Source organism: Martes martes (genome assembly GCF_963455335.1).
Source record: "Martes martes genome assembly, chromosome: 1".
NCBI lineage: Eukaryota > Metazoa > Chordata > Mammalia > Carnivora > Mustelidae > Martes > Martes martes.
In genome coordinates this window covers 203,100,144-203,111,484 of record NC_137888.1, presented here as the reverse complement: position 1 = coordinate 203,111,484, position 11,341 = coordinate 203,100,144, and the positions used below count along the sequence as shown (strand labels likewise).

Here is an 11,341-nt window from a genome sequence, read left to right as displayed (position 1 = left end):
AGATCACCGCCGAGCGTTTTAACTATTACTATTTTGGAACCGAGGTCAGATACGCCCAGATCACCGCCGAGCGTTTTAACTATTACTATTTTGGAACCGAGGTCAGATACCCAGCTAAAGGTCAACGGCTGGGCCCGATCCTACGCGGCCGCGGGCGCAGCCAAACCATAACCCGCCCCGACTTCCGTGAATCTTTGCGAGATTAGACTTCCGCCGGGGGTGAGCCGCCAAGGCCGCAGCTCAGGTCCTTTCTCTAGGATTCCGGAAGAATCAGAGAATCTGGAGGGCAACTAGTCTGGAGGGAGCAAGATTGGCCACCTCCACAGGGGAGGCGGGACAACAGGCGGTCGCTGGCGTAAAGCTAGCCTGCGATTGGTCAGTGCCGTATCGGGCTGGTTGGTTAGAGTCCGGCGGCGCTTGTCCATAGGCCGGTGCAGAAAGGGGCGGGGAAACGAGGTGGCGAGGCGGCCATTGATCCGTGCGTTGTGGTGAGACGCTTATTTGCGATTGGCCCGTAAGTGGGGAAGGCAGGGTTTGGCCTCGTTCAGCGATTGGCCCGGGGATGGGATGCCGGCCTTTTATTGGCTACTACTACTCTAGAGCCCGGCAAAGTGGAGCGCCGAGCGGTCCGCGATCGGCTGGCGAGGGCTGGAGCGGGCGTGCAGACCGCGAAGACCGCGTGCGATTGGCCAGCGCCGGGAGGGCATCCCCGGTGCGGGGTCCTGCGGCGCGGTGGGCTATGGCTTCCGGCGGCTGGCGCTGGCTGCGCGCCCTGCGGGCCGTGGGGCAGCCCCTGTTCCAAGGCCGTGCGCTACTCGTCACCAACACGCTGGGCTGTGGTGTTCTCATGGCGGTCGGGGACGGTGTGCGCCAATCCTGGGAGGTCCGCGCCCGGCCTGGCCAGAAGTTCAACCCCCGGCGCTCAGGTGAGCAAGTCTGGAGCTACTGGCCCTTGACCCCGGGGGACCTTTGAGCCCAATCTCAGAATCGGAGACCCCTGACCTGTGGCCTCAATTCCCGGCGGGACCCTTGACCATGGTGTGCATCCAAGACCCTCATAGCCCACGCTCGGGTCTCCGTCCCTCCTCCTCACCCCGGGGTCTCAGTCAGCTCCCCACCTCAGGTCTCCATCTCCTTCTACTTCCTGGTCCCTGTTCCCTCCCGGCCCCAGTTTCCGTCCACCCCCTCGTCCGCTTCCCTTACTCCAACACTAAGACCAGGCACTGAGCACTGGAAACTACACCAAGGATAGTCAAGGGCTCAGCGTCTGGACCCAGCCAGCCTAGGATTGTGCCTTGGCCCCACACTTCCCAACCTGTTGTGCCTGTTTCCTCCTCCGGAAAGCAGAGCAGTGGTAGAACCCGCTACCGGGTAGAACCCGGTAGGGTGGTGAAGGGGATGAGGAGAGAAAATGGGAGAGGAGCCACTGGAACGGTGCCTGGCAGTGGGACTTGTAATGGAAGAACTTACAGGTGGGCTCGGAGAGGGCTTCGGGTTTATCAGGGAGGGAGGGTACCTAGGGACGGCATAGACTGGGGACTTGCTGGCCTGACCTGACTCTTGAACTGCTCTCAGCGAGCATGTTTGCAGTGGGCTGCAGTATGGGTCCCTTCCTGCACTACTGGTACCTCTGGCTGGACCACCTGCTCCCGGCGTCTGGCCTCCCTGGCCTCCCAAACGTCCTCAGGAAGGTCCTCATTGACCAGCTGGTGGCCTCTCCCATGCTAGGCGTCTGGTACTTCTTGGGTAAGGAGCCTTGTGAGCTTGGGCTCTGCCCCCCCCCCCATATCAGGAGGGGCAGAGCCAGCTTTGTGGTAAGAGGGGTGCTGAGTTGGCATTTCTGATGGGCCTCCTGTGTGTGTGGCTCTGGATTGGGTGCCGGGTCACAGTAGCACCAGGACAGACCCACTGGGGGCAGGTATGAATGGCAGAGTCGGACAGTGGTGCTTTGTGTAGGAGGGATGAAGCAGTGTTGGGTGGGGCTCCCCTGGGCAGTGGTTGGGAGGACTGCCCAGAGGAGAGGCCACTCGGCTGAGACTTGAAGAAGGAGCCAGCAGACATGAAGAACGGCCCATGCAAAGGCCCTGAGGCTGAAAGAAGAGTTGCTGAGACTAGGGTTGATGGGGTCCAATCATCCAGCCCTTGGCTCTGAGAAGAGTGTCAGCCCCGCCCTCCTAAGCTCAGTTTCCTCCTTTGCGAAAGAAAGGAAATAAAACAGCCTCAGCCTCAGGAAGGGTGCATCTACCTTGGGGTGCCTGTGTGTCTGTCTGTCTGTTTGTTTGTTTTTAGAGTAAGGGAAGTGGGAGGGGCAAAAGGGAGAGGGAGAGAGAGAATCCTAAGCAGGCTCCATGCCCAGTGTGGAGCCCAATTTGGGCTCAGTCCCAGGACCCTGAGATCATGACCTGAGCCAAAAACCAAGGGCCAGTCGCTTAAGCTACTAAACCATCCAGGTGCCCCTAAGGGGGTGCGTGTTTATCGCTGACCTCTCCCTCACTGGAACCAACTTGTTCTGCCTTGTTCCTCCACACCAGCCACTCTGCTGTGTGTGGCCCTTCCCACCCCAAGGCTTTTAAACTTCGTGGTTTGTCTGCCTGGGACACCACTGTCCCTCAGGGTTCCTGCCCTATCTGCTCCATCACCGGTACTCCCCAGCCTCTGACACTCTTAATTTCTTGGTCTCCTTCCCAGGCCTGGGCTGCCTGGAGGGCCAAACCCTGGATGAGAGCTGCCAGGAGCTGCGGGACAAGTTCTGGGAATTCTACAAGGTGGGCCCTGCCCTTCGCAGCTCCCCCCGCTCCCCCCACCCCCAACCCCTCCACCCCCCCCCGCCCCGCCCCTGGCAAGGCCCCAGTCCCTCACCACACTCTGCCCCGCCCCGCAGGCCGACTGGTGCGTTTGGCCAGCAGCCCAGCTGGTGAACTTCCTCTTCGTGCCCCCGCAGTTCCGAGTCACCTACATCAACGGCCTGACGCTGGGCTGGGACACGTACCTCTCCTACCTGAAGTACCGGGTGAGCTCGGTGGGCGGACCGGACACCCAGGGGGCTCGTCAGGGGCCACATGTGTAAACTCCGAGTGGCAGTTCAGCTGCACTCTAGGGTGAGGTCCTCCTGGGCCTGTGATCATCTGCCAAGCACAGCAGGTGGGCGTGGAACTGATCCCCAGCAGGTTGAACACCCAGCCTCTGCTGTTTGATGACCTTGGCCAGGTCCCTGCTGCGTCTGTCCCGCAAGACTGAGCCCAGCGAGAAGACAGGTGGGTGAGGACTCGCTTGGGTGAAGAGGAGTCCACAGGGGTGGACGGGGTGTGTGACCAGATGCCTCTTGCACGGACAGATCCGGGGGTCATCCACTCCTGGCTGTGTGGCCCTGGGCACCATGTGGACTGAGCTGCCCCAGCCCTCCCAGCTGGGTCCCAGACAGGGTGAGACTGACTCTGAGCACAACAGGCCTGGTTCCAACCTCTCCCCAACCCCTGGGCATCTGGCTGGGCTGCCCCTTCCAAGCCCAGTATAAAACCTCAGTTTCCCCATCTGGAATACAACCGTGAAGATGGTCATCCAAGAGCCCCTCTCACCACAGGCCCTCCATGAACCAGTGACAGAGGTGTTCCCATCTGCAGCACCTGGCCCAAGCCAGCCAGTCCCAAGCCCCAGCCCCTCAACACTGTTATGAGCTGGGCGCTGGGCACAAAGTGGGGACATAGCCTGGAATTAGCCCCCAGAATCCAGAGCCTAAGGCAAGGCCCGGTGGCCTCCAGTCTCATACTCAGGTCACAGACTGTAGAAATTCTATTAAATTCTCTTGTCATTGCAATTCCTGCGGGTGACCAAGGCCACCGTGGCAGGCTGGCACTCATAGGGACACAGTGTCATCCATTCGCTTTATTGGGTGTGTGTAGTGTTGTCATGACATCTCCTGGGGATCTGGGGGGCACGTTTGACACTCATGACGTCAGAACAGGTCTGGTGTTGGGGGGGAGTCCCAGGGTGGCGAGTACCCACAGCAGCCCTCACCTCCAAATAAGGGTAAAACATAGGGGGTGAGGAGCCAGGCAGGCCATTACCTGGCTCTGGTCCACCCCGTGGTCCATGCTGAGATCCCCCCACAGTGGCCTTGGCCCACCAAGTCACAGCCGACAGGCTTGCTGACCTGACTACCTCCCCTCACCCAATCAGCCTGCCCTGGGGGGGGTCATCGGGCCCCCTCTGCAAAACTGGTAACTGTTGATAGGGGTGAATTTTTAAAAAAGGTGGGGTCTTGAGAGGAGGGGGAGCGGTGAGTTCACAGGGCCACGACACGCCACGGCAGAGTGGGGACAGGGCTGTATGTACAGGGCGGGACGCGGAGGGGGTGGGCGGGGAGCCTGAGCCCCTGGGGGACCTCTCCAATAAATAAATAAATAACTACGATAATAAATAAGGGTGAGGGGCTAAGTTGGGGGTGGGGGTCTCACGCCCTGGGCCGGTGCGGGGCTGGATCGGGCCCAGGGGGTGGGCAGGGGTGGGGCTGGGAGGGGGCAAGGGCAGCTCTCAGCAGGCGCAGTCCTGGTGTGGGGGCGCCTGCTGGTCCGTGAGCTGTGGGCCCTGCTTGGCGCCCGTGACTGCGGGGTCGGCCGTGTCCAGAGACTCGGACATCTTCTCACAGATGACATCCACCAGGCGCTCAAAGGTCTGCTTGACGTTAATGTTGTCCTTGGCGCTTGCCTCAAAGAACTCAAAGCCTGTGGGTGGGGAGGGGAGGGGTGAGGACCCCACCCCCACCCCCACCCCATCCCAGAGACGCTTCTCAGAGGGCAGGGAACATCTGGAGATTCCCGGTGCTGACCACTTGTTAGAGGCGCCAACAAGTTCGGCAGGGAGGCCGCTCAGCTCTGTTTCTCATACTCTTTCCTTTGCTCTAAAACTGTCCCCTTCTCGTCTCCAGGCCAACCCTCCCCCCACCCGCCCCACCGCAAGACCTGTTTCCCTGCTCCTGCCACCAGCTGTAACGTGTGCACTGGCCCCTGGCAGCATCTGACACTCCCATTCGCCTGGGCCCTCCCTTGCTTACACACCCTGTGGCTCCCAGTCGCCTTTACAGGAGTCCCAGATCTTTGCCGTATCATTCAGGCCCTGCGTGATCAGCCAGGTTTCCCCCAAGTGCCCCTTGTGTTCCAGCCCTAGAAAATTACCTGCCAGAACGCCCAGGATCTTCCCCACCTCTGGCCTTTACCTACAGTTTCCTCTGCCTGAGAGACCACCCTTTGCCTGAGCTCCAGATCCAGCACCTTCCTCCAAGTCTTACCTACACCAGGCAGAGCACCTCGCTGCCCCCATCAGTGCATTCCCCCAGCCCGGGTCTCTCCCTCTACCCCACTAAATGAGGCCTCTTGGGCCTAACAAACCAATACGAGGCTGACAGTGAGGGTGTCAGAGTGAGTCAGTAACTTAACTGCACAGCGAACTCCTATACATCCTTCAAGATCCAGCTCCTGGCTCCAGGCCATTTGCAGAAAGTGTGAATTGTCTGGATTCAAATCCAGGCCCTATCCTGGCTTTGCTGGGAGGTCTTAGGGGTGTCCCCTCCCCTTACAGGGCCTCAGCGTCCCTTTTGCAGTCTGTTGGTGTGCAGCCCCGCTAGGCACTCACCGAGGTGGTCAGCCAACTGTCGGCCACGCTCCGATGACACCACCCGTTCATCCTCCATGTCGCACTTGTTCCCCACTAGCAGCACCTGGGCATTGTCCCATGAGTACGTCTTGATCTGGGTCGACCTGGGGGAAGCAGCAATGAGTGGGTTAGGCCTGGGAAGATTCAAGCTCCACTGATCTCTGTCTCCCCCTCCCTCACTGCCCTCTAGCCCCCAACCTCCCGATTATTCCTTGAACTTGGCAGGCTTGGTCCTTCCTCCCGGCCTCTGTCCTGCCAGGAATACGGTCCCACGGCTCCCTGATCTTCAAAAATCCCTTTCACGCAGCCTTGCCCGCCCTTCCCAGATCCCCATCCCCCAGACACAAGACCTTCTCCCTCTGCTAATTCAGAAATTTCCCTAAAATGTATCATTACTTTGGACAGAAATGTAAACGTTCCTGTCCTTTCATCCAATACAAACTGACCTTATATTTTCTGCCCCTTCCCTGATTTTTTTTTTCTTAACCTATAAATTTACAATGAGCTCCTTTATTCCCCTTAGTTGGAGCCAGTGCCACCACGTTTTTGTTACTACAGAGCAGGTCAGAATCCAGCTCCGAAGACCGTCTTGGGAGGGCGCGAGGCTGTGCTCACCAGTCCTGCACGGCGTTGAAGGACTCTTCATTGGTAATGTCATACATGAGGATAAAACCCATGGCTCCCCGGTAGTAGGCAGTGGTGATGGTCCTGTACCGCTCTTGCCCTGCTGTGTCCTGGGAGGAAGAAAAGACGGGGGTCAGAGAATTCCCACACGTGAGTGAGCTCCTCAGAGCAGAAACCAACTCTGAAATTGTCCAGTCCAGCCCCGGTGAGAACCGGAGAGGAGCAGGGGCCAGCCCCAAGGCACAGTGGGTCAGGAAAGCCGGCTGGTCACCTACATGGAGAACATGGGGCTCAACCACCCTCTGGAGGCAGGTACCTACAGAATCATTCCGTCATTCATTCAACATACCTGCGCGTTGACCTGTGTGTGCCACACCCCATGCTGGGCACTGGGGACACAGTTGTTAACAAAATGGACAAGAATCACTGCCTCGTGGAACCAACTACCCAGTATAGGAAACAGACAATAAACACGTAAAAAGGAAGAAAATGGATCCCGTGTTGGAGGGTGATGTAGACAGAGGAGAAAAATAAAGTTGGACAGAGAAGGCCAGGCAGTGGGCGAGGGTCTGGTTTTAGAAGCTGAACGGAGTGAGGAGGGAACCATGTGGAGATTTGGGGAAAGACAATCCAGGCCAAGGGCACAGCAGGGGCCAAGGCGCTGAAGTGGGTCTATGCTGGGTGCATCTGAGAAACAGTGAGGAGGTGGAGGTAGAAGGAGACAGACCAGGCAAGGTCTCCCAGGCCAGGGGACGGGTGAAGTTGGAGCCATGGGAACAGTGAGCACAGAAGGGACAGTTCCAACTTGGGATTTAACAGGTTCCTTCAGGCCTCCATGGGGTTAAGGGAGGTGGCCAGTAGACCCTACGGAAGGTGCTTGCTCCTGTCCCAGAGGATGAGGTTGGGGCCAAGATCCTGATGAAACTTCATGAAGACTCACAAGAAAACATAGTGGGGGAAACTGAGGTACCGAGCTAAGTGATGCTCTCCACAACAGCAGGCAGAAGAGAGGACCCAGCCTTTGCTCCTTCCTCACTCCTGGAGAGCAGTGATGAGGCACCCATGGGAGAACAGGGCACTGTCTTCGGGGCCTCTAGCCCCTGATACACAGTAGGCACCCAATAAATGCCCAGTGTGTGAATGAATGAATTGAGACAGGAAAGAGGCAAAGCAGGGGCTGCTTTTCTGGGAAGGTAAACTGGTAAGAGACAGGAGCTCTCCAGCTGGACCCACCCAGATCTGCAGTTTGATCCTCTTGTCGTTGCGGTAGATGGTCTTGACCTTGAAGTCGATGCCCACGGTGCTGACGAAAGCAGGCGTGAAGGAGTCGTCTGCATAGCGGAATAGGAAGGATGTCTTGCCCACGCTGCTGTTGCCAATGATGAGGATCTTGAACATGTAGTCAAAGTTCTGGTCCGAGGACTCCTTCTGCCCATAGCGTGAGTCTGTGGCGGACGCCATCTGGGTGTGCACGGTGTAGGTAAGCCTGAGGAGTCCCCTTCCAGACCCCAACTGCCCAAGCCCCAGGCACAGGGTGCAGAGAACTCCAGAGCTCTTGAGAGGGACTAGTGTTTATAGAGATTACCCTCATCTGGTCAGGAGCCCCAGTACCAATGGTGGGGCTCACGGCAAAGGGTGGGCCATGACCTTGAAAGGCCGGAAGTGTCAAGGGAGGAGCTCAGAGAGGTGGGGATGGGGACAGCCCTGTAGCCCCCTCCAGCACGCCTTTCCCCCCAGGTCGGGCTGTAATCCTACACTCTAAGGCTGAGCAGGTAGGGGTGACTACGGCCGGCCCCGCCCCCCATCAATCATTCATGTTGCTCAGAACCGAGCCGCGCAGGGCGCAAGTGCACACGCGTGTACGTTCCCGCGGGGATGTGCGTCGCAGCTCGCAAGCAGGGAAAGATCGGGCTGAGACAGCTGGTCATGTGCTAGGGGCGGGGCGTGCACACGCTCACGTGCACGCAGTAGGGAACACACCCGTACACGCGTGTGCACATCAGAGTCGAATACACTTGGTGCACAGGAAAGAGACACAAACACTTGTCCGCACACCAACACACATATGCAAATGTACAAACCCACCCGTGCTCAAAGCCCCCTCCACGCATGCAGGCGTGAACACGTCACCCACGCGGACACGCATTCCCGTGCACGCACACGCACAGTCCATGCGTCTCCTTCCATCCGCGTGCGGCACTCACTCCCCGGGGTCGGGACACCCACAGGGTCATACGAGCATACCCCGGTACATAAGCAAAAGGGTATGCACACAGACCAGCTGGCACAGGCGGGCGCGCACACGCGTGTTCACACCACACGCACGCGCACGCACAGAGCCTCCCGCGCGCACAGCTTCCCGCAAGGCACTAGCCTCCCCTCCCCCTCCGCCGCAGAGGCCAGGGGTGTGGGGGGGGGTGGAGGTGAGGAGCAGGCAGTTAGGGGGAGCCAGGGCCCTACCCCTACTAGGGCTGTGACCGCCGCATCCTTCCCCCATTTAACCCTAGTCAACCTCGTCCCCTACTCGGGCAAGCCCATCAGTCAAATGAAGGTTATGTAGGTGTTCGGAAAGGCGGCGACCCAGGCCGCCCCGGAACTCACCTTGCCCTGCACCGATGCGGTCGTGACCCTAGCGGCAGAGACTTTTTGGCGGCGGTGGTGCCGGGGCCCCCTGCGTTGATGTGGGGCTGCGCTACAGGGGCAGCGGCGGCGGCAGCAGCGGCTCAGGCCCCTGCAGTCCGCGGTGACGTCCTGCAAAGAGTGAGGCGGGGCCTCACATGCAGATACAGTCGTGACGCCATCCTGGGGCGGAGCCGCGCCTGGAGAAGTAGCCCGCTGACGCACGTAGAGCCAGGAGGGGCGGGGCTCCTGCGCAGATTGACGCACGAATGGGGCGGGAGCCAGTGTGCTTATCCAGTAGCGCGCGGGGGAGGTGCCTACTTGCTCCGCCTCCTGCCTGTGTCAGGGAGGAGGGACTGTGTGCCAACCTCTCACTGGCTTAAACGCCCGAGCAACGGACTGACTAGCCAATCAGAGATCACCACCTTTCTGTTCTTGTCCAATGATGGCTCCCAAGTGGTTGCAGGGATGAAGGGTTGAGGCCTTCGCTGAGCCTGGGTCTTCAGGGGGCGTTCCCTTTCCCCGCCCCCTCCCACCTTTGGTGTGGGACTTCCGCGGTCCCCGCCCTGTTTTGGGTGCGACGACCTCTGGTTAAAAGCGCTCCCAACTCCCAATCTCAGAAAAGAGGAGCAGGCATCTGAGAGACGCTCCACGCACCCTAATTATGGGTTCAAAATACGGATAAATGAAGAAAAAGCGACAGTAGGGGTCAAAAGAGACCCCTTGCAATTTCTGAGGTTTAAGATCTCCAAAGGGGACCGGGTTGGTAGATGCCCGATCATGTTTCTGAGATGAAAAAGAAGAAGAAAAAATTGGGATCAAGAGTACTATTTTCTAGAAAAGAAGGAAAGGGCTAACCGACACAAGAACCCCACCTCTCCCTGAGCCCCACCTTCCGGAGAAAATTTCGAAGATAATGCTGAAGTAGGGCAGAGAAACGGCTCACCTCCTAAATCCCCGCAAACCTGCAGGAAACAACAACGGGAAACAGGGAGGGTTTTAGCGAGGTTCAAAGACCCCAAAATAAAGATGGGGCTGGGAGATGCTTAACGGATCCTGGTTCCTGACTTAAATGACAGGGTACCCATTCCCTCCATCCTGGGTAAACAAGACTCAGAGAGTGGAGACTTTGGAGGCTGAGGGGCTCAGTCGTTTATTTCCCCAAATCTTGAGGGGGGAAATGTCGGAATGGCGGAGGGGGGCGGGAGAATGAGATCGTTACCCCCTTTTTTGATCCCTCCCCCTCAACTCCGGTCCCCAGACCAGGCAGGAGGAGCGTGGCCCCCAGAGAATCCTGATCTCCTTGCTTCCTCCCCAGGCGCGGGGCGGGGAGGGCGGGGGGTGTTCGTCCTGTTTATAAAAAGCTCGCCAGCTGCGGAGGCGCCTAGAGACCAGAATAACTTAGCGCCTCGAGCCCGCCTCCTCCCCTCGCCCCCTGGAAGTGCGGGACCGTCCCTCACTTTTCCGCAAGCGTTTGGGAAACCTATTTTTATTAAGGGTAACATTTTTGTCCCTCTCCTCCACTCGAGACTATTAAAGTATTAAGAACCTACTGCGGAGAAATGAAAAATTGAGAAAAACATGAAAAATAAACAAAAATAAATTCACCCCCAATCTCCCCCTCCAGGGAGACGGGCAGTCGGTGGCGCCCTAAACACGGCTGGCCCAGGAACCGGCCCGCATCCGGGTGGTGGAGGTGAGGACGTGTAAGGCTGCTCAGCTTCCTCACTTCCCAAACGCTTGTTTTGGGGTTTGTACGTGGGTGGCACTCAGAAATACCTGTTTTGGTGTCTCCTCCCCCCACCCCCGCAAGGGGAAAAGGTCTACAATAATGCACGTCAGTTGCTGAACAGAGGGATTTTTTAAAAATTTATTTTTTAATGTATATTTGAGAGAGAGAGCACAGCAGGGGAACGGGCAGAGGGAGAAGCGACTCCCCACTGAGCATTGAGCCCCACATGGGGCTCTACCGCAGGACCCTGGAATTATGGCCTGAGGCAAAGGCAGACCCTAAACCACCTGAGCCACCCTGGCGCCCTGGGATTTGTATTTTAAAGTAAAAATAATGAAAGGCCTTTATTGTTAAGAATCAACATTCCACTCCAGAATTAAGGACGGTTGAATGGGGGACTGTTGTGCAGGGGTGGACACCAGAGCTGGTGAGAGAAAGGGATTAAACCCTTCTAAGTCCCATCCCACTCACAGTAAAGCCCAGACTCCACCTCACAAACCAGGCCCCCTAGCCACCCACTTCCCACCAGCTACCTCCCCATCTCATCTTTCTCCTCCAGTTAGCTCCCTTTGGTTCCAGGGGCAGTCCTGCCTCAGGACCTTTCTACCTGTTGTTCCCGCTGCCTGGAGCACTGTTCCCCAACCTCCTTCTAAATCTGGCTCTCTCATCCCCTTCAGATCTCTGATGGACACCCACCTCCTTTCAGAGGTTCCAATT

At 58.0% G+C, this 11,341-nt stretch overlaps 2 protein-coding genes across 5 annotated transcripts; one reads left to right on the top strand and one right to left on the bottom strand.

Moving 5' to 3' along the window:
- Nucleotides 1-619: 619 nt before the first annotated feature.
- On the top strand, nucleotides 620-6,749 carry MPV17L2 (MPV17 mitochondrial inner membrane protein like 2). Of its 4 annotated transcripts, none has more exons than XM_080797046.1 (5): nucleotides 620-926; nucleotides 1,576-1,746; nucleotides 2,689-2,765; nucleotides 2,882-3,010; nucleotides 6,173-6,749. In XM_080797046.1, the coding sequence occupies exons 1-5, from the start codon at nucleotides 740-742 to the stop codon at nucleotides 6,281-6,283; spliced, it is 675 nt and encodes a 224-aa protein (XP_080653172.1). In that variant the 5' UTR covers nucleotides 620-739; the 3' UTR covers nucleotides 6,284-6,749. The 4 variants fall into 4 exon arrangements, with proteins under 4 accessions (XP_080653172.1, XP_080653173.1, XP_080653174.1 ...); XM_080797047.1 differs by lacking the exon at nucleotides 6,173-6,749 and adding an exon at nucleotides 3,208-4,411 and having other exon boundaries at nucleotides 637-926; XM_080797048.1 differs by lacking the exon at nucleotides 6,173-6,749 and adding an exon at nucleotides 3,335-3,640 and having other exon boundaries at nucleotides 637-926.
- RAB3A (RAB3A, member RAS oncogene family) lies at nucleotides 3,868-9,119 on the bottom strand. The gene is made up of 5 exons (XM_080797082.1): nucleotides 8,875-9,119; nucleotides 7,507-7,734; nucleotides 6,265-6,383; nucleotides 5,629-5,753; nucleotides 3,868-4,721 (listed from the first exon to the last, which is right to left on the bottom strand). The coding sequence occupies exons 2-5, from the start codon at nucleotides 7,732-7,734 to the stop codon at nucleotides 4,531-4,533; spliced, it is 663 nt and encodes a 220-aa protein (XP_080653208.1). The 5' UTR covers nucleotides 8,875-9,119; the 3' UTR covers nucleotides 3,868-4,530.
- Between the last annotated feature and the right edge of the window lie 2,222 nt (nucleotides 9,120-11,341).

Bases quoted from the DNA above. Each gene is read 5' to 3' on its own strand.
- MPV17L2 (XM_080797048.1), top strand. From the start codon at position 740: ATGGCTTCCGGCGGCTGGCGCTGGCTGCGCGCCCTGCGGGCCGTGGGG. The intron at 927-1,575 runs GTGAGCAAGTCT...AACTGCTCTCAG, and splicing joins GTTCAACCCCCGGCGCTCAG to CGAGCATGTTTGCAGTGGGC. The intron at 2,766-2,881 runs GTGGGCCCTGCC...CCCGCCCCGCAG, and splicing joins AGTTCTGGGAATTCTACAAG to GCCGACTGGTGCGTTTGGCC.
- RAB3A (XM_080797082.1), bottom strand. From the start codon at position 7,734: ATGGCGTCCGCCACAGACTCACGCTATGGGCAGAAGGAGTCCTCGGAC. The intron at 6,384-7,506 runs GTGGGTCCAGCT...TCTTCCTCCCAG, and splicing joins GGATCAAACTGCAGATCTGG to GACACAGCAGGGCAAGAGCG. The intron at 5,754-6,264 runs GTGAGCACAGCC...TGCTTCCCCCAG, and splicing joins TTCAACGCCGTGCAGGACTG to GTCGACCCAGATCAAGACGT.